The sequence below is a fragment of the Polyodon spathula genome, chromosome 15 (genome assembly GCF_017654505.1).
Source record: "Polyodon spathula isolate WHYD16114869_AA chromosome 15, ASM1765450v1, whole genome shotgun sequence".
NCBI lineage: Eukaryota > Metazoa > Chordata > Actinopteri > Acipenseriformes > Polyodontidae > Polyodon > Polyodon spathula.
In genome coordinates, this window is record NC_054548.1 from 21073318 (window position 1) to 21095515 (window position 22198).

General features: G+C 36.0%; 1 protein-coding gene across 8 annotated transcripts in view; it reads right to left on the reverse strand.

Annotated features, from left to right (window-relative positions):
• Positions 1–8287: 8287 nt before the first annotated feature.
• Positions 8288–22198, reverse strand: part of LOC121327778 (glycogen synthase kinase-3 beta-like) — a 53014-nt gene continuing 39103 nt past the window's right edge. For 3 of the 8 annotated variants that reach the window (XM_041271986.1, XM_041271985.1, XM_041271984.1), the window contains exons 6-11: positions 20437–20543; positions 19032–19129; positions 15721–15828; positions 10601–10808; positions 9456–9554; positions 8288–9018 (exon numbers count right to left, since the gene is read on the reverse strand). In XM_041271986.1, coding sequence (XP_041127920.1) covers positions 8951–9018; positions 9456–9554; positions 10601–10808; positions 15721–15828; positions 19032–19129; positions 20437–20543 — 688 coding nt within the window. In that variant the 3' untranslated portion in view covers positions 8288–8950. The remainder of the gene's footprint in view (positions 9019–9455; positions 9555–10600; positions 10809–15720; positions 15829–19031; positions 19130–20436; positions 20544–22198) is intronic. The other 5 variants (XM_041271989.1, XM_041271988.1, XM_041271990.1 and 2 more) reach the window with 3 other exon arrangements.

The window sequence follows — 22198 nt, forward strand, 5'->3', positions numbered from 1 at the left end:
TTTCTGGGCTGAAATCTATCGGACATCATGGAGGCATGACTTGCATTAAAGTTTTCATATAGAGCAGTGAAAATTACCTATAAATAATAGGTTATATCAAGCGTGAATAAATGTGAATTAATGTCATAATTTCTTAGATCTTAGATTTTATTTTATAGTTCATTACATTGGTACAAACAATAAAACACTGGACCAAACAAGGTATTATAATTTAAAACACCCTCCTCCACTAGAATTTCTAACTCCTCTGCGTGCTGTTTTAGTTTGTGTCTGTTGATCGCTTAGTCAATGTAAGCCATAAGATGCTTATACTTTCTACATGCGATCAGGGGGTGATAGCAGCGAGTAAAATGACTCTCTAGATCCAATTTGGTAAACTTTTAAAAGGGTTAGGGCAGACAAGCATTTTCATTACTTTAACATTTGTTATTAGGATCACAATATGTGAATATCAAGCTTGAATGTAATCCTCAGGAGAAACCTCATCACTGTGTTTTCGTGTTTTAGAATTTAGTATATTCCTGAGCCTAAGGCCCTGCTTTTCAAAATATGGTAAGTGGATTTACTTCCTTTTATCAATTTCAGAGGTATAAATCTGCTTTGATTTTGTATTTCAAGCTATGCCGTGTACACAGATATGCTAAAATTGTGTGCACTTCATTGAATGGTAGAACAAAAATCTAAGACACCAGTAATACTATATTACATTTAGCATTAGCACAATAAACACTACATTTTAACAGTTATTTATTTATTATTTAATACTTTCCATTTTCAGCAGTCAATTATCATTGTACAGCAACCACATTCGAGATCTTGTATACAAACTATAGGTCAAACATTCCCAATGCAAAATATGTACTTGGTGAACTTAAGCAGTTATCAGTTTAGCTGGGAAGGAGGTTGAAACAAGCAGAACATTCATACCTCATTAGTTAAAACATTTGACAGAACGTCCTTTTAGGACTAGCTCATTTAGAAAGCAATCTACTACATTTTACTGGAAGCTGCTGAAATATCCTAAAAAATTCTGGTCAGTTGCCCAGTGTGCCAAGGGTTAGCAGTATTCAAAGTAAACATGAACAGGTGCCTAACAAGTACTAAATGTGTTTGTGTGTGTTGAAATGTATGTAAGACTTGTATGTTATGTGACAGACAATAGTTTGTACATTTTCTATTAAATATAGAATTATTGTGAACTGCACAACCAGTCAATAGTGTAAAGGAAAGGTGTATTGTTTATATATATCTATCAAGGATGGAAGGATAAGACTCCTATTGCAGAGTAGTTTCCCCCATTCCAAGTTTTAATACAAGCTTAATGAGCCACACACTTTATGTAACAAGCACAGTTGTGTATTATTGAACTGAAGATAAAACCAGGAATGAATCAAACTGATATGCAATGGGAGTCCTATTTCCATCCCTGTATCTATGTACAGTGGTTTGCAAAGTTTTCACATTTCGTTGGCACCTGAGCGTACTCCATGACGCTTTCAAATTAGACTTTATTCAAATTAGACTATATATTGTAGCCCTAAATCAGCTCAGGTGCAAATGATTTGTTTGAAAGTTCACAAGATTAGTGAAATTGTTTCAGCCTGGGTGTACTCAAAGTGGTTTAACTTGTAGATAATTTCCCTCAGGTATATAAAGACTTTCAAGCTGCAGCTCACAAAGTGATCCAACAAAGCAACCACGAAGACCAAGGAGCTTTCAAAACAAGTCAGGGATAAAGTGGTAGAGAGGCACAGAGCAGGAGAAGGGTACAAGAAAATTTCAAAGACACTGATTATCCCTGCACAGTGAAGTCCATCATTAAGTGGAAGATGCATCATACCACCCAGACACTACCCAGATCAGGTCGCCTCCCAAACTGAGCAGTTGGGCAAGCAGGAAGCTGTTTCGGGATGTCACTGTGAAGCCAACAATGACCTTGAGAGATCTGCAAATTCTGTGTCTGAGATGGGAGTCAGTGTTCACACATCAGCAATAAGCCAGTCCCTATACAAAGCTGGTCTGTATGGAAGTGTGGCAAGAAAGAATCCATTAGTCAAAAAGCCTCATCTTAAAGCACGTATGGAGTTTGCAAAAAAGCATATAGATCAAGGGTGTCAAACTCTAGTCCTCGAGGGCCGCAGAGTCTTCTGGTTTTCATCCCAACTTAAGCTGTCAATTAACATAATTGATCTAGTTATTTGTTGAATTTTACATATTTAATATTTTAAAGTCTTTTACAGTTGATGGTTTTAAAAATGCACTTGTTTCAAGGTACATTACATATGAAACATATTGAGGCCTGAAGATAAGTGTTAAATGTGTCCTGTTAATGAAATAATTAGACCAATGAAGTAACTGAGAGTTCGAGTAGAATGAAAGCCAGAAGACACTGCGGCCCCCTCCAGGAACTGAGTTTGACACCCCTGATGTAGATGATACTGCAGACATTTGGAAAAAGGTTTTGTGGTCAGACGAGAACAAAATTTAACTTTTCTGTCTAAATTCCCAGTGTTATGCCTGGCGCAAGCCCAACACTGCACATCACCCAGTCAACACCATCCCAGCTGTCAAGCATGGTGGCGGCAGCATCATGTTATGGAGATGCTGGCATTTAACCTCCTTATATAACAGTGTTCAGTTTAACCACTACAGCTTTGAATAAAAAAAAAGTTAAGTTTGACAAACTGTGCATACATTATTTGTAATTCAACAAAATGTGACATTATTGGTAGGGGATGAATACTTCTGCAAACCACTGTATTTATTTTCAAAGATAAACCATGTTATTTGTGCTTATTTGTGCTTAGCAAAAATAACATTTGTATGCACAGTGTTTAACCATTTTTTGGTTTGTTTTTAATAAAATCTATTTTTAAATATGTTCTACTTTTCAGCAGACATTATCTTAATCTTATAAATACAAGCAAGTCAACTCGCATGAACAAGATACCTTAAAAAAAAAAAAAAAAAAAAAAAAAAAAAGTCATGTGACTTTTGTTCCAGATGCTATTTGACCAAGTGGGACCAAATCAAAACTTTGACAACCCTCTAATCACACTTAACAAAGCTGTATTTAATAGCGTAAGGATACATATGAAATGAACATGCTTATGTATTCCTTATTTCACAAAGTGTTAATGTTTTGTAAATCTATCTAGGTGTGATGTAAAAAGAAATGTATTTCTGTTGTTTTTGTGTATAAGTGCCATACTCTGGACTGTGGAGTTGTATGCATTTAGTGATAGCTTTGGGATCTTAGATCACTCTTTATAAATTGAAGTACATTATTGTTTCAATATTAACATTGGGATCTATTTTAATGTTCTAGGTTGTCAAATATTTTGATTGTCTGAGCATCAATCTGTAAATGCTGATGAAATCATAAAGCCAAAAACACACACACACACTGCATTAACTTACTATTCCATAGGTTCTGATTACATCACAAGAGTGTAATGCCATCAGAACCTGACAAGTTTACCAGAACGAATTTAACTCGGGCATATTTGAGAAAAAAAAATAAAACAATCAATGATGATTGAGAAACACAGGTAGAGCTGGTTTTAGGGTCTTGCAACCCAGCGTCCCAGGCCGTGGGTGACCCCACTAAGTTAGTTAGGTCAAATCTACAGGATAGTGAAAAGCATAAATTTGTCTAGTTTATGCCTAGTTTAATTTTATAATTAATGTAAAATGGTATCATTACCTTTTAATAGGTATGTAACACTAATTAGGCCTACTGACTGTTTGAGTTTGCATTCTGACATTGAGTGTTTTGTTCTTATGTGAAAGTCCTTTTCTAAGTAAAGGGGCAGTGGAAGTCATCCAATGTGCGGGTGGGACAAAGGGGGTCACCCCTTAGCCTCTGCCTGGGGCCCCCACACATCTAACGCCAGCTCTGAACACAGGGGCAACATACAATTAAAAACTTAAAATAAACTAAAATGCTCCAGGACCTTGTCAACAGGTTTGGTATTCGAGACTGCTCATTGATTAAGTGCTACTCACTGAAGTGAACTTAGCCTCTTCTGTTGTGGCAATGTTTAATTTTGTGTTATGTGATTGAATAATTCTAAAGCAATTTTTAATGTGGCTTACTCTTTTTAATGTTGAACATAGACTTCAGTAATGGACATGCATGCATAGTATTCAAACAGTATTGAACAGCTCCACCTAGTGTTATACACTGTTAATCCAGGACCGTTGTACTTACGCTTTACCTACCTTTGTTGTCAATTTTTTTCAAAGCATCTTTCTTTCCACTAAATGTGTAGAAGTAACAATTAAATTATGACAGGAATATAGTTCATGAAATATATACTTTTTTTTGTTTTTACTTCAGTTGTTTAATAACCCTTCTGAGGCTTACATTATTATGTGATGTTGGTGGCACTGTTCAAGGAAACACTGTCCTCAATTCAAATTTAGAAAACCATGACTCAGTTTAAATAAACAAAAAAAAAAAAAAAAACAAACAAAAAAAACACCTTCACATTGAATTTGTTCTCCAGTTTAGTAGCACCCCCTTTTGAAAACTTTCCACAGAGCAGAGACAGCAGCTACATTGATAGTACAAATATGAGATATTTACTATGGAAGTTTTAATCTTATTTAAACTATCATAGGTTAATTTTGCAGAAATAAAAGTATATTCCCACATTCTTTATACATAATTTCTTTCTTTCACGACTAAACCAGAACAAACTGCTTCTAATAAATAAAATTGCACAACTGGACCTACATGGGACCGATACATGTAAAGACAAGCTTTGCAAATATATCTTACCCTAAAAAGGGGAAACAACATCCATAGTAAATATTCCATTTTGGGGTGTGACTTGCAGGCAGATTTCTCAAAATGTATGACCCTTGTCTTTTGGGTTCTGAAAATAAGAGCCTTTTAAGCCAACCAATCATGGACCAGATATAAAGCAAAAGTAGTTGAAAGATTTAAATTCTGTGACCTAAGGAATGTCTGTTCTCAAAATACCGACTGGCTTTATTTGCCAGAACTACACTTGGCCAAAAGATTGCGCTAAAGTGTCTCTGCACCGTTACTCTCTACATACAGTACCTCTTATGCTACTGTAGCAGTTGTTCAAACAGGAAAAAAAAAAAAACACACAAAAACAGCAAATTTACTTTAATTTTCAGGCTAACCTACTTTATTTAATGCAAATTACAGTACCAGTTAACTTTTTTTTTTTTTTTTTTTTTTTTTTTTTTTTTTTAAATCAAGTCACACTAAAGAACAAAATGGATTTATTTACAGGGAGGTGGGGAAAAAAACATTAAGCATACTTTCACAGAAAAAAAGGTTTATATTTAAAATGAAATAAAAATTCAGTCACAAACAGGCATTCAAGTAGTAATAATGTTATACAGGTTTTGTTTTTTCATCGACAGCTTTTTTCACAAGTGTATGGGATAGTCTGTATATAACCCACAGTATTTATTTTGTAGACATGGAAACGGTCACACTTTAGTTTTACAGGCCATGTGATCCAATAGCAACACATCTATGAGTGCGAATATTACAAGCAAGCAATATTTTATACCAGAATCACAACAGGAGCTACATGTTACTTAGCCCTTTGAGTGCTGCTGAATGAATGTACTTCAATGAAAAACAAATAAAAAAAAAAGAAATCCAAGAGTAATTATTATTGCCTTATTCTATTATCGGAACATTTCCACCTTGGAAACAGGACAGAGTGGAGAGGGGGTGGCTGAACCACACGAGTGGTCAATCTGATAGAACAACATTTAACCAATAAATCCTAAACAACTGAACTTGATAACTAAAGGGAAAGAGCAGAGTGGTCAACTTAAGAGATAAAGACTGCCACAAACCAAACAGGCTACTCATCCCACAACCAGTACTGATGCCATAGGCAATGAGAGCCTATGTGCTTTGACACCATTTTATTAAGTGTCAAAAGTGACAAACGGTAAATAAATGATCTGAGATACAATAAGGGAACTGCTAACAACTATTTACATATTTTTGTCCTTTTATCATAAATATATATATATATATATATATATATATTATATATATATATATATATATTGATATATATATTTAAAAATTCCAGAAGACACTAAAAATTACCAAGGCCTTGTACAATGGTGTGACTTGTTAGGTAAAATAATTAAATTACACTTCGGTTCCAATTTTTATTAACCTGGAATCATGTGCTCAGATTGTAAAAACTGGACTGAAACCATTAATTCTTTTCTTCATTTCAAATTCTAAACTTCATTGGCATAAAAAAAACAAAACACACAACTATGTATAAAGAAACATTGAAATCTAAACAAATCCCTGCAAACTACACAGGGTAAATACAATTAGACATACACTTCAACAGCACTCAAAGGGTTAAAGGGGCAAGTTGGAAAAAAAAAAAAATCTATGTTCAAACATTGGATGCAAAGGCACTCCAAACTATAGATACACTAGAGATCGCTAGTTATTGTTACAATAATATAGCCGGCACCTACTTTACAGTAGCTTTAAAAAGCTCATCTACATATTGAATAAACAGATTTATTTACCCTGAATTTTTTTTGTTTTTTTTTTTGTTTTTTTTGTTTTTGCTCGTAACAGTTCTTGGGTCCACATATTTATATACCGTACACAATAAAAAAAAAAAAAAAAAAAAAAAAAAAAAAAAACAAAGAACAAGCCTGAATTTGGTGAGGAGCAGCTATAATATGCAAATAAAAGTGGTAATAACTTTTTTTTTTTTTTTTTTTTTTTTTTTACTTCATGTTGGTTATTTGTTCTTTTAAAAAGATATGGTATAGGATTGTAATGAATGAAAAGCAGGATGTATACCATAACCCACATGTATTGAAGCTCTGATTCCTTCACTACTGGTCAGATCAGTTGGCTATCACTGCCAGCACTGCTTAGATGAGCGTTTCTTCCACCATATAAAATTCCCTCAGACTTTTTTTTTTTTTTTTTTTTTTTTTACATGGGAGACTTATTGCAGATCTGCTATTATTAAATAAATGTTTAAACCAGAAATTGTTTGTTGGCTTGAAAAAGAATTGTATAACAATACAACGCTGGCCCTTTAAAAGGTTTCCTGCCACCTTTGTTTAAAGGGCTTTCAGAAGCGATATCTAGGTAGTACTCCAAAACATACTGGAGTAAAGAGCAACTTTTTGTATTCTTTAGAACAATCCTCATCTTCTCTGAATGTTCTTATTCGGGAGCGGATTACATTGCAATACAGTAATAAGCAGCTTTACATACTACCACAATTGCATTTCATATATGTTCACTAGATTTAGAAGGCTACTTTGTGGACTCCTCCACATTAACAAAAATAAAATAAATAAAAGTCTTTGTTAAGATGATACTAGATTAACCTTAACAATACTGACAAATTTATTTTGCATGCTGTTCAAACAGTGCATACAATTCACTTGGAGCTACAATTTACTGTTTAGTTGCATACTACCTGAACTTGCACAAAAGTTGTCTCTCTTTCCTCAAAAGGAATCCTATGTGTTTCTACTAAAAGGCATGTTTCAGATAAGCCCTACTACCACCCCCCGCCCCCCCAAAACAAAAATAAATAAAAAATAAAACTAAGTTTGTTGTTTTAGTATGCAACAGCAATGAAAAAGATCCCCAGAATATGGGATTAAAGCACCATTCCTTTATTAAAAAGGAAAAACGCACAGTCACCATAAAACTCAAGTCAAATTAAATAAAACTGTCTCTTTCATTAGACTTTATAGCAGTACAGTAATAGTGGTGCAGTATGCTTGTATTCAATTTTTTTTTTTTTTTACCATGATATTCATATAAAAAGCAGGTTTCTGCCAACAATCACATGCAGTAATAAATAAAATAGAGAAAAGATTAAAATATACTCAAATGTGTGACTAACATGTCAAAAAAAAAAATATAATAATACATTAAAAGCGACTTGGAAGTCTGAAAATGCGGCCTAACTGGAAAAAAAAAAAAAAAAAACACTGTTTAAAAACCAACACAGCTGCATCTGCATTAGTTTTAGTATCTGACCTACTGTGTTAGTTGAAAGGAAACACATTTTCATATATATATATATAAAAATCCATCAAACTATATAAAAACTGTATACATATGTATTTATATATACACAAAACAAAAGCAAGTAGACAAAACTTAAATTTACAATTCCTACTGAATATATATATATATATATATATATATATATATATATATATATATTATATCTATATGGGTGTGCGTGTGTGTGTTAACACAAATAACATTATAATATTAATAATAATAATAATAATAATAATAATAATAATAATAATAATAATAATAATGAAGCCATCCATAAAAATGGCATGAGCAAAAATCCAGGATCCTCCGTTTAAAAGCATGGGTCTGCTACCTGTAGGCTATTTGAATTAGACAAATAAAATGCTTTTTTTCCATAAATGTCAAAAAAAAAAAAAAGTTGATGATGCTTGTCAATATAATTCTTTTACTCTGTGCTCCCAACCAAATTCAAGCCGTGCACTATTTTACAACCCAGAAACAAAGCTGAATGGAAAGCTGTCCTGTTCTCAATGAGGCTCCACAATTCCAGGGATATTAAGGATAAGAGAAAAGAATAGTGTCTGGGGAAAGAAGAAAGGAGAAATGAGAGTGGTGGTTGATATCTTGTTTTGCTGTTTGAGGGTAGGTTGCTACAATGTTGTCATAACTTCAATAAAAAGATTGTCAAGGGAGAAATGTGTATATTTCTATATATTGCTCCGCATTCCTCCAAAATTCCCTTGAGCACGAAATGAAAACAGTATTTATATGTTTAATTTACAAATAAAAAAAATAAAAAAATGAACAGGGCTTCTTTCCTCAATATTTGTTTGTTTTTAGGTTTGATTTATTTGCAACTCATATTTGGCTCTCCGACTCTATTCGTCGGGTTCAGGTAGAGTTTGCTGCAGATGCTGAAGAAGCTGCGTTGGTGGTCTGGCCACGATCTGCGTTAGCTTCTGTAGAAGAGTAAAAAAACAAAAACTAAGGTTAAGCAAGGTCTTTGTGGTGTTTAGAGATAGGCAGTCGATAAAATGTTGTATTTAACAGTGCAGTAATGTTTTAGCTATGTGATTACTGGAAACGTTTAACTAGTTGCTATCACTGTCTCGGTTTTGAATGTTTGGCTTCAGAAGACCAGAGACTTCTGATAAGCAAGAACAAGCCAATGAGGAGAGCCAGTTCTTCATACTTGGCAGGGTGACAGAACTATAACATTCATTCACAAAGCTTTAACAGAAAATATATCTATACAGTATGTTTGGCAATATATGATAATTACAAAACCGAAAAAAAGTTTGATATCTAACATTTTAAACAAGTCATCAGTTCACAAATATAACCCAGAAGGACACCTGCAGGTGGTTTCACTCAAAAGCAGGTGGTTTCCGCTCACCTGTTGTTGCAGAAGCATTTGTGGGGTTTGAGGTGCTGGCCTGATTCCGTGCGTGAGCTGGGATAAGGATTGCAGCCAGGGAAGGGTTGCTAGACAGCTCTGTGGGGTGGTGGTGGGGAGGGGGGGGGGGGGGGTGGGTGGTGAATAAATGCATACATAAATTAAACCTTTGTCTCAAGAATTAAAATAGCAGCACATCTGGGTGAGCACATTTGAAGGAGTACATGAAACAATGGGAGGTATATTTCTTTATTTTCTGTGTGGCTAGTGACTGCCATCTAAAAATGGTCAGTAAGGGGATTGCTATTTCGGCCCCTAGCAATAACTAGCTATTGACTGGCATTGTAAAGGCTGCCACACACCACATGCGCTGCCATTTTTTTTATTGGGTGACAAGATACTTTCGCAGCAACTTGACCATACATGCCAAAAGTGACACAGAGGCGATGTGACAGGTGTGAAAACTGCCAGATCTATACAACTATTCAGAATTGCTGTTGACAAAACTATGATCAAGACTGGTACATATTTGTCAACATGATGTGGAAATGTCTTCTCCAATGCTATTTCAACATATGGCAATGAATCACACACCAGACTTGCCCAGTTACTTCGAAATGGACTCCCATATAAATTGTCATTCAAATCTGTATCTTTAATTGCGATGACCTTTGGTCAAAGCTATCGGTAATTTTCCACGGCAAATATTACCGTTTCCTCCGTCATTCTGGATACTGCATCACCCGGCTGAACCACGTGCATTAAAGAGGTTGGTCAATTCCCTAGCAGCAATTCCAAAATCGCAAAAAATAGGATTCAATTCTATTTATTTTGCGTCGCCCTGGTGCTGCTCCCGCGTCGTCTGTGGTGTGAAAGGTATCGCTGCAGTTTCGCTTGTCACATCGCACCTGGTGGGTAGCAACCATTAAGCCAGGGCTATTCAACACTGGTCCTGGAGGGCCACTGTCTCTCTTGGTTTTTGTTCTAACTGTACACTAAATTGATTAATTTGGTCAATTAAGCTTCTAATAAGCACTTCATTGGTCCAATTAAGTAATTTAGTAGTACAGTTGGGACAAAGACCAGGAAGGACAGCGGCCCTCCAGAACCAGGGCTTAGTAGCCCTGCTTTAAGCTGTTCCTTACCTTGAGTGGTGAAGTTGAAAAGATTAGGTTTCTCTCGTCCGTTTGGTAGCTTGACGTTTGGGTCCCGCAGCTCATCGAAGAACGAGTGTGCGCACGCCTCTAGTGGTGTCAGGCGGGCAGTGGGGGTGTACTCCAGCAGGTGGCTGCACAGAGCAATGGCCTCCGGTGGGGTCCGAGGCCGGAAGACCTGGAACCGAGCGACAGAAGGCTGAAAATTTGTCATTGGTAAGATAAGTATATAGACTACGGAAAGCAAGTCAATTGTGACATTAAAAGAAAATTTAGAACAAACAGAAATAAATAAAAAGAATGAAGTGAGAAATTCCCTTAGCTGACAAAGTTCAACTCTGTAAGAGAAAGACTGCATTTAGCCTTCCAATCAAGTAGAAAAGTAAACCCACTGGGTTAAGAATCTGATTCTATGCAGAACCTTACATAGACAGATTTGACTAAATTTACTACAGGATGAACAATGTCAGGTACCCCCACCAAACAAAAATAAATTTAAAAAAAAGGAAACACACCACAAACAAAAATAACCTATACACCCAACAATTATTAACCCCTGGTGACAACTCAAATTTTCATGAGGGAAATTGCACACAAAAGGTTTTCAGGTAGGGCTGATCCAATATGACAGTACATTTAAGAAACCACTCTGTTATTACAGATGCAACGGTTCTAGTTTGTTCTCATTTTACATTGTGTTGAAATTGAATGTTAATATATTGGGTAACGGATTTCTGTCATGGCACCTGGATTGCAATGTTTTTGGCAAATAACAAATAATAAAAAAAGTACAAGTGTTGTATAACGCAAAGAAAAAATTAAAATGCAGTGCAAAAAAAAACACTATTTCATAGCCAAAAACAGTACAATGGATACAAGTCTTCTTAAACATAAATCACCTTGCAGATACAGATCTGTGAATGTGTGTGGGGGTAGCTTGATCTCCTACCAATTATCACACAAATGACGGCATCATCTAGTCTCAGATCTCAACTGCCAATTGTCTTTCACAAGCTCCAGTTATTAAGACAATTTCCATTACAGTTCATCTATTGGGACAGGTAAGCCTGGAGTGAAAAGTACTGATCTCTAAACTAGCTTATATGCTTCTACTGCTCTGGTTACAATGACTATAGCCACAATCATGTTTTTTTTTTTTTTTTTTTTTTTCTGTCACTCTGTCACTGTTTCTACAAGCAACACGTTTACAGTAATCTAAAAAAAAAGGAAACTCAAAGCTGAACCTCCTTCCCACCAGGTGATACCAAAATATCTGATTCAGATATCTGATCATACAAAAAATAGCATCCTAGACATGTACAGTATGCCACATGTCTGTCGTTTAGGAAAAATCAGATGCTGTCAATTCATCAAGTAATGAAACAAGCTGAAAACAGTATTACAGTAGTTAACTATTTTACATAGTATACTTTGGTACATAATACCTCAAATTGAATTAAGGTTAGTTAGAAGTGCATTTCTTAGCTCCTGGGTTACTATTCAGTGTTCAAAAATTATATTGCCAGACATGCCCGGGGCATGTAGAAATTTTGGTGGGGCATGTAAAAAAAAATGCTTACATGCCCGAGTCCGGCACCTACAATTTTTCAATTCCCTAAAACAAAAGCAAGCGATTACTTATTACAGATTTCAAGTTCCGTATTTGCTCCCACATCACTTTTTTTTTTTTTACCAACATCCCTTTCAGCCAGCAGCTCATGTGTTCTAGTACTGCGTCCCTGTGCACCTGCGCAAACAGCAGAAAACGTGATGCTCGAATGTGTTGAGCTGCTATTGGTTAAGCTATTCTGCTGTCGGAGTGATAACGTACTGTATTTGCAATGGATTATCGAAACTTTTGAGCATTCTTAAAAAGTTTATTTTAATGTCATGTTATTTTGTGTCAGAGTACACCTTGTTAAACTATTTGGCCGCACTTTCATATTTTGTTGTGTACCACTCATTTAATCAAAAGTAGTGTAAGAAGTTGCTTTAATCGTTCATGACGTTTTTCAAATATAGTAAGCTTACTTGTTTATAAAAAAAAACAAAAATAGTGTCATCTTACTTAAAGGCACTCAAGCTGAAATCGTAAAGTAATTTAAAAAGTAGGCTACAAACGTGGCAGCGGACTGTCTCTCTTTAGCACGCACGCAAGAACTTGCAGACTTGACAACTTTGTTGAGAATTTAAAAAGAAAGCATCCTATGAGATTTTTAACTAGAGGTACTGGGAATATGACTCTGCATGCCCAGAGGTTCCGGGGCTGTGCCCCAGCAAACCCCGGCACAAATTAAACACTGGATGTATGCTTATTTGATGAAAAAAATGGCAACTAAGAGGATACAGCAGTGGAACATTGGATGTTTGAGGCTGTTGGCACTAGACACACTGTTGACACACAGTCCTCTATCACTGCGGAATCACCAGCAGCAGAAAAGTGTTTCAGTTTCACACTTGAGCATGCAAAATTGTGTGTTGGGCATGTCAAATTTTGCGCTTATGATTTGGGGAATTTTCTTTCCCTGCTATTTCATATGTTGTAGAAAGGAAAAACAATATCCTTAACCTGTCCTTCTTGGGAATTTCTGTTTCTGCATATCCTCACGTAAGATTAAGAAGAAATCAATGGCAAACATATTTTGTTTAATTTTTCTGCTCTTGTATTGACTGACTGTTCACCAAAAGCTGCAGAGCCATGATTCAGCCACAAGTGGGCACCAGAAGCACTGCGACTATTCCATGTACTCATAGTTCACTTCCGATCTGAGAGGCTCCAAAAGGTTGACAATTTGAAAGCAGCAGCTAGATTTGTAAAACTTAATATCAGCATTAAATGTACATTGTATTAGGATTTACAAGACAAACAAACAAGACTGTGAATGAAAACAAGGGGAAAGGCATCAGATTGAATTGTTTGTAAATCGTGAAATAAAAATGAACGTGAATCTGTGTCATTGATATGTGGTAATGCAGTGGTTTATTGCCATTTATAAAACATTTCTAAAGGCAGTCCTACTGGAATTAACCAAGAACATCTGTTAAATCAGGGGTGTAAAACAAGTCCCGCAGGCCGAATACGACCATTGGAGGTACTTTATCTGCCCCCCACCCCCACAAAGTTCATTCATTACAGTGTAATTTGGCCCGGACCAGTTTGAGTCTTTTGGGTTACTACATGCAAGAACTCCAAATTCCATCAGCCATCAGAAAAGTAGCGGGAAGATAAGAGCCAAAGAAACAGAAAACAGCCAATCATATCTCGTGCTTGGTGCTTAAGGCGTGTTTTCTGTTAGACACTGTAGCCTACTGGCCGTCAAAACGATAACATAACTCAATATGTCCAAGAAAAGAAAGATCGATAAGGAAGGCAGATTGTTTCAGGATAGGTGGGAGTTTGAATATTTATTTGTATAGGAGCAAAATAATATGTATGTAAGGGAAGTACTGCGGTGATGAAATAATTCAATTTAAGGCCCCACTATGAAACGAAACAAAGAAAAATATGGCGAGTTTGAAGGAAAGCAAAGGCAAGAAAAGCTGTCCGAATTAAAAAGAACACTTGATTTACAGCAGAATATGTTTAAAAAGGCAAAAAGTGAAACTGATGCGGCAGTAAAGGCAAGTTACCTTGTGCCAGAGTTAATCGCAAAGTTGTCAAAGCACTTTTCTGAGGGTGCTTTTGTAAAAGACTGCATGCTTAAAGTAGTAAATAGCTTAAATAGTCTGTCCTGAGAAAAAGCGTGTTTTCAAATCTCAAGTCTTTCAAGAAATAATGTGGCTTACCGATCACTGAAAAAGCAAGTGATTTTGTAGCCTTCACTCTTGCTGTTGACGAGAGCACAGATATTACTGATACTGCTGCGTTATCTATTTTTATCCGGGGTGTTGATGTAGACTTCACTATTACCCAAGAGCTTTTGGATGTTGCAGCTATGCACCTCACTACCACAGCAAACTATATATTTCAACAGCTTGAGAAGTGTGTGCGCAACATTAAATTATAGTGGGAGAAATTAGTTGGATTGACAACAACAGACAGAGCGCCTCCCATGTGTTTGAAGGCTAAGTTTGATTCTGTCTTGGCTAAGCAGTTTTACCCGTTCCTTTCAGCCACATTCCCACAGCTCCACATTCAGGCTGCATGCGTCATGTCAATGTTTGGCAGTACGTACTTCTGCGAACAGCTATTTTCTCTGATGAAGATTAATAAATCCGCTCAAAGATCTCGCCTGAATGACAAGCATCTACACTTTGTGCTAAAGATCGTTCCAGCAGAAAACATGAATCCCGATATTGACAAGCTTGTCTCATGAAAAAAGGTGCCAGATTATCTTCAGTAAATGAGAACGCACAGGGCAGTAACTAGGTAAGATAGACAACACGTGTTTTATATTAACAAGTTATATATAAAATACATGTGCATGTATTAAAAACTGAATATAAACATGCGTTTTCTATATAGCCTAATAAAATACATGTGTATATGTAAAAGGTGTGCATTTTGTGGCACGTGAATCAAAAGTAAGATATGGCCCTTGGTAAAATTGAGTTTGACACCCCTGTGTTAAATGCACACTTATTTACTGTGATCTTGTCTGGATTGAAATCCTTGTGTCATCCTGGTGAAACACTTTGGGCACCAGCATGAGAGCAAAGTCAAAGGTTGGCAACACATGTTTATATAAAAAAATAAATAAAATAAAAACACTTGTGTCTGATAATTTCTATAATCTCAGTTCAAAAGACACTGCAAACTCAATGCAATCTTAATCCCCCCCCCACCCCCACCACCACAAGTTTGTCACCAGAGTTAATAGCAGTCTTTCATAACAAAATAATACACAATAAACACATAACATGTTAGTTATTTAGACATAAAAACAATTGCATAAAATGGACAGAGTATGGAGCTACTTGCAATTTTTCTAGCACACACAAGAATCACAGAACTGAAATGGGCAACTTATAATATATAAATTGTACAAATTGAAAAGTAGTAGTAGCTTATAATAATAATAATAATAATAATAATAATAATAATAATAATACTTATTAAAGCATGCCAGTTGTTAAAACAATGTGTTGAAAGTAGTAAATGTTTCCTGTACCTGTTGACTCACCTTAGTCCACGGATGTGCCTTAATCTGAGGGAATTTGAATTCAGTGTAATTTGGATTCATCTCTCGAATCTGTTCCCTTGTCGGTGTTCCCAGAACCTGAAAAATCGACAAAGGGAGATTGATAGCAATGGTGACAAAGGGGCTGTCCATTCTGTCTGAGTTTTACATACAGTACATAAAGGTACACAGTCAATTCAGTTCCTTTTGATCAGATCACCTCAGTTTATATCAGGACAATGTTATCAACTGATAGAATTTGAAAGACATTCTTTCAGGGGTTTAGGGGTAAACATGGTATGGGGGACGACGACACCAAGATGGTTTCCACATCTATCTATTACTACCAATATTAAATATATAAGTAGCCTTCTTATCCAATTTGGTTACTAGTGGATGTTATTCCTTCTTAATTTCAAGTCAATGCAACAAACATTCCCCAGAGACACTGTACAATGACAAACACCACATCAGGCATCAATCAGATAAATTGGTCTTTAGACTGCTTACCCACAAACCCCTTGTATTGGCAGCTTTCCTTTTTGGGATCTGTCTGCTGTGCTGCCCAGCACCCTATTATTCTGTCTCGCTAGTGGACAGTTGCAAATGGGTTATAAATAGATGTACTCTACTTTACAGTATATATAAACAACTACTTGTCTAATTGGGATGAACTTGGTTAAAACAATCTTAAGCACAACTTGTTGATAATGGAATCTCTGTCCATGTCACACTTACGTTTTTACATCTACCTACTGTATGGAGGCTCTAGGTGATAGCAATCAATTTTAGTGTACTGATTTACAGTTTAGCTTGAATTGTGTACAGTTGTGACAGAAGGTATATATTGTACTAGCATAGTAATGTGTACGTGAATCATTTACAAAAGCCAGGAAATACACTGATTCTTTATGCGGCTACATTGTGCAATTCTTAGATGCTGAGAAGCCTTACATTTGCTGCTGACAGGGAGACAGCTAGTCCTGGATCAGTAATTAGGGCAGTTACACACAGGCAGCCTTGCCAAATTCAATGACAGCAGACTCAATTAAAATTAAGCTTAATAGCCTAAGTAAAAAAAATCTTGAATAAACTAACCATCCATGCATGCATGGTATGTGTATGCAATACTTATTTATTCACTGTAAATGAATAGATCAGAAACCACACTCAACAGTACAAAAAAGCTACACAATAAGGTTGCAATGCTGCTCTAAAGAATTGGCCTGACAATGCAAACCTCCAGTTTTGCTAGCTATTTAAGTGTTGTTCCACATATCAACTAACCCGTTTAAATGGAACAAGTCCCTTGTAAGAATTCTAAACTCATCATGCCAGAAGTTATTTTACTGCTCCTCCAGCACCCAGCCTGATGCTTTTATCTGAAGACAACTCACAGCGCTCCACCCTGTCCCACAAAAAGAAGTCATCTTATCTTTGACAAACATCTATAGTAGGAGCAGCACAAAAGCTACCCTATAATTACAGGAAGGGATTGAGGCTCGGCAAGTGGACAACATGTGCAATTCTTACAACAAACACACATTCATAATACAATTTATTAGTAGGAAGCTTAACTTCTGAACATTAACTAGGAGTATGATGAAGCACATCACCATCACGAATATGTAAAACATGTGCGACATACGGAAAGACTGCTTTGCATATCTCCAGATTAAAAAAAATTAAATTAAATAACACAAAAAGATATGAAATCAAACAAATACTGAAAAACCAATCTTTAGAAATAATTTTGGATGAGTACCAGAAGTGTGATTTCAAAAAAATATATATTTATTTTGATACACTACACATGTACTGTAATCTTATGGGATATGAGGTCATATGCAAATGCTAGTTACTGTGAGTGTTTTGTATTATTGCTTAAATGCACATTTCACTACACCAGTAAGGATGCAACAGTTTCCCAAAATGAAACCAATATTTGCATAAAATTCCAAAACAAATCACCAAAAAAAAAAAAAAAAAAAAATTTTTTTTTTTTTTTTTTTGTACAATGATGCCATCTGTAGGGATAACCACAGCTTCAAATAGTTTGGGCGTTCAGGTTTGTTGACGAACGGCCCTATCCTAAAACCTTTGTTAAAATAACACATCTTAGGAGGTGGAAAGCTGATTCTGGAAGTATGAGTTAAAGAAAAAAAAGAAAAAAAACACCTAACAGAAAATTAAATGACGATAAAATGGACTAAAGCAGCTAAATGTAAAAGTATTGAAAAGGAAATGGACGAGGCCCCGAACCACTGTGAAACTACAATAAGCAGGATGCTGCGGTCACATATCTGGAAGCTACTTTAAAATGAGATGCATGTGAGCAGGTCAGCTTAATTTACTGTGCATGTATTGACATGGGTTTTGTTTCTCGGATTACTTTTCTGCTTTATTTTGTCAGCAAATTGATTTAAGTGTAATGGCTTTCCTGTAGAGTCATATGTATTATAGTAACAGGCTAGAATAAAACCAGCATAGTAGACAGAAGTTTGCGTATATTTTTTGTGGCTGGCATCAGGCCGGAGTTACAGCTTTAGTTTTTTTGCTGACAAAATGTTTTTAAATCCTGCCAAAACATGTCGTTTTGAAGCCAACTTGCCGATTACATCATTTCAAATTTTTAAAACCATGAGCTGAAATTTTAGGTCACACGTGATTTGCATGCGATTCGCCGTGGCAACAAGTTGAATGTTTAATATAGTATTTTATTCTTTCGACATTGTACAATACATCTGTGTGAGTGATGCATTAACACAGTACTGTGCTTATTGATCAGTTAAACAAAAAAACAAAACAAAAAACATGGTTTGTAACAATTGTATGTCTTGTTCCCTTGTCTGCAAAGTTTTTTTTTTTTTCGGTTTTCACCGAAAACCAACCAGGACGTCAAAAACAACCGAGTTGATAAAAAATAAATAAAAAAATAAATAAGACTGATCATACAAACCGAATCACTACTACAGTTTTACAAAGTGCCAGTGATGGATATTGTAAGAGAAATATTCTGTAGTGGTAAGGGATGCATGCTTCCTTTTATTTTTCATGTAGAGCAGAGGTCTCCAACCCTGGTCCTGTAGAGCTACTGGGTCTGCTGGTTTTCATTTCAACCGAGTTCACGGTAACTTAATTGCACCAATTACTGACTTAGTCAAGATTAACAGGTGTCCCAGACCTTTTAGCCACTGATGATGTAGACACCTAGAAAATCTGCAGGATTGGGGCAATCCAGGACCAGGGTTGGAGACATCTGATGTAGAGCTCTGGGCACGGGACATGTTGTAGGTGCCTACCTTAATGATTTCTACTAGCTGATCCACTCCACTGTCACCAGGGAAGATTGGTTGTCCTAGCAAAAGTTCAGCCAACACACAGCCAGCTGACCACACATCTGTGGGGTAAGGTGGGGGAGGGAGAAGTACAGATCAATCTTAAGCATTTGTCAACTTCAGTCTCACATGCTTAGTGAAAAAATTAGCCTTACAAGTTTCACACAGCATATAAAATAAGACAGCAACTGTACACCAGGAACCACAGATCTGTTTTCGCAACTTCAGAAATGTCCTCTTTGTATAGATAAAAATTAAAATCTAAACACTGTAAAGCCGACATTATTTTAACAGTAGTTTTTAACTGCAGTATTTTTACATGAAATGTAAATATATATATGAAATCGGTGTACTTCCAATAAACACCGGAAAAACACAGGACATAGTAATATTAATTCACATTAATAGCAATAATAATTCACGTTGACTTCACCCTTTTCTCTGTGAAATAAATAAACACACACAAAAAAAAAACCTTTCCCCTTCCTGATCATTGAATTGTACTGAATACTTTAAACCCACCCCAGTTAGAGTGGCAGCACATTCCTACATTTCTATTGGAGGATTGTAACATGCTTGCGAGATTTAAAACAAGATGTTCTTGCTCATGCGATTTAATGCTATATTATAATACGTTGATAGGGAGTATTTACACACTTGTGGAATATATAACAGAATTGCAAACTGTGGCAAAAGGTCCAAAAATGCCTAAAAAACAAAACATAAATATGCCCAACCACAAGGATTTCGTTGTGGAAGACAGCAAGAGAAAGTTACAATTAAATTAAGTGTGCAAGTACTGTAGAGTTACTATACATATTACAGAAAAAAAAAAAAAAAAAAAAAGCACAGTAACTGAAAACAATAATTTCATAAAAGTATATAGAAAAGTGACTCCCCCCCTCCCCCAAAAAAAGAAAATATTTACATATAACTTGAAAATAGCTCAAAATAAAAAGCACCCTAAAAATGAAATTACTAAAAACCGAACAGAGCCATAATTATAGGTTTCGGTCAATATGCCAGGCGACGTAAGAAAGCGAGGCAGGCTTCTCTTATCAGAGAGGACCTCTAAGGGTTTTCAGTGGCAAATTAATTTATGTTGCACGTTATTTTCCCTTTGAACAAAATACCAGAATATTCAAATAAAGTGAAATTATGAAAATAGACGTTGTCATTCACAAAAAAGTTAAGCCTGCAAAATTGGATAGTATGACTAAATCCAGTACACTACCCTTAAATGTAGTACTGTCCTTAACAGAAACGACAACTTTACTTATTTATGCATGAATTAAACACCGGTCCCCAACCTCTGTATTTGATACAACCATCTATAACAAATAAAATATCCGAAGTGTCACAGACTTACCTATACTGGAGGTGTAATCAGTAGCACCAAAGATCAACTCTGGTGCCCTGTAGTACCGCGAGCAGATGTAGGACACGTTGGGCTCTCCTCGGACCAACTGCTTTGCACTGCAATCAGAGAACATTCCCTTTACAACACTACAGCCAAACAAGGACAACAAGATTACCATGTAAATGCAAGCATGGCTATAGGTAGTTTTTCACTATACTGAGGCAAACTAATAAGACCTTCCCCGTGTACTTATTCTTCTCCCACTTTTATTAAACAACTTCACTACCAAGGCACACAGTAAGCTCTGCTGCATGCTTCAGGCATCCTGAAAAAACCAAAAGACTAGTTTAACCCCTTGCGGTCCTATGTCGCACCAGGTCCTACTTTACAATTTTCCCTTTCCAGCCTGATGTGAAACTCTGTCCGACACCATTAAAAAGACGAAGCACAGGTCTCTAGTAGTTTTTTCTATGAAAAAAGCTGACAAAACTTTTCAAAATGGCAGAGTGACACCGAAAGGAGCTGAATGAAACCGAAAAAAAAGGCCCTCTCATAGCCCCATGCACTACAGAGATACCACGGACATAATGGAGATAGCTGCTTCTGGATCCAGCGATCAAAGAAAATCAGACATTTGCACAGCTTTTTGAGATGTTATAATAATAAAATAATGACTTGGATCACATTATTGAGGAGTTTGGTGATAAACCGAGTGATCAGGACAGGATTTATCAATATGCACGTCTATAAAGAGGTATGTGAAAAACACAGTGAACAGTGGGTGGGGTTTGGCTAGAGATACAGTTCTGAGTGTCCTGTTGCGATTCAATGTTTTTAACCACATTTTACTCTGAAAAAAATATATATTTTAAACGGCGCGTGTGTGAAAATAAATTGGACCTGACGCGTCTGACAAGCGCTGAATAAATGGACTGCAAAGGGTTAAACAGCCTTTAAAAGCTAAAAACAGGTATTACATCCTTCTGTAGCTGGTCAATTTCCTGTCTTCTTGAATGAAACTGCTCAAGGGGATATCTTTAAACAATGCTAAAGGATCCTGCATATTCAAGGCAGTTCCACTGCTGAAACAGAGACAGCAACTTCTCCCTGGATGAAATAATTTGGCCTGTATTCAGGCCCAAGAACCACGTTATGCTAGTTGCGCTGGCTGAGGGTTTTAAACAGACAACCTCAGGATACAATGGAGTATTTTATTATTAGAAAATCAAAAGTACTGCCCATGCACAGTGTGGTTGTGCTGGTCCACAGAGACATGCAGCAGGAAATGGTATATATGAAATATACTGTACAGCCACAGATCTGAGCTTATAAAATAGAGAAAAGGTTAAAAAATAAAAATAAAAAAAAGTCAATAAAATTCTCTCTCCCATTAACTCTGGTGTGCATCTCAATATTTATTTTTGTATTTAAAACAGGCAAAAAAAAAAAAAAAACCACAGGAAAATGTTTTGGTATTATAGTTTAAGTACTTAGTTATTTTTTGCATAGCTCTGTACAGTCTGTACCAAAAGCCCTCTATCCTTTAACAACCTAGTACTGAATAATTATGTGCAGTGGAGTTGTAAGGCGTTTCTATAGACTACAAGGCAACCGGAATACATGTTTTCCTTTGCAGAACAACTCATTCTCAAAGCCATCTTAAGGAAGTTGAGTTATGTGCCCTTGAAGGGAGTGAATATTTGACAGAGGTGGAATTGAAACCCAGGATTTCCTGGAATTACCATTAACCACTTCAACTCTAGACGTAAAA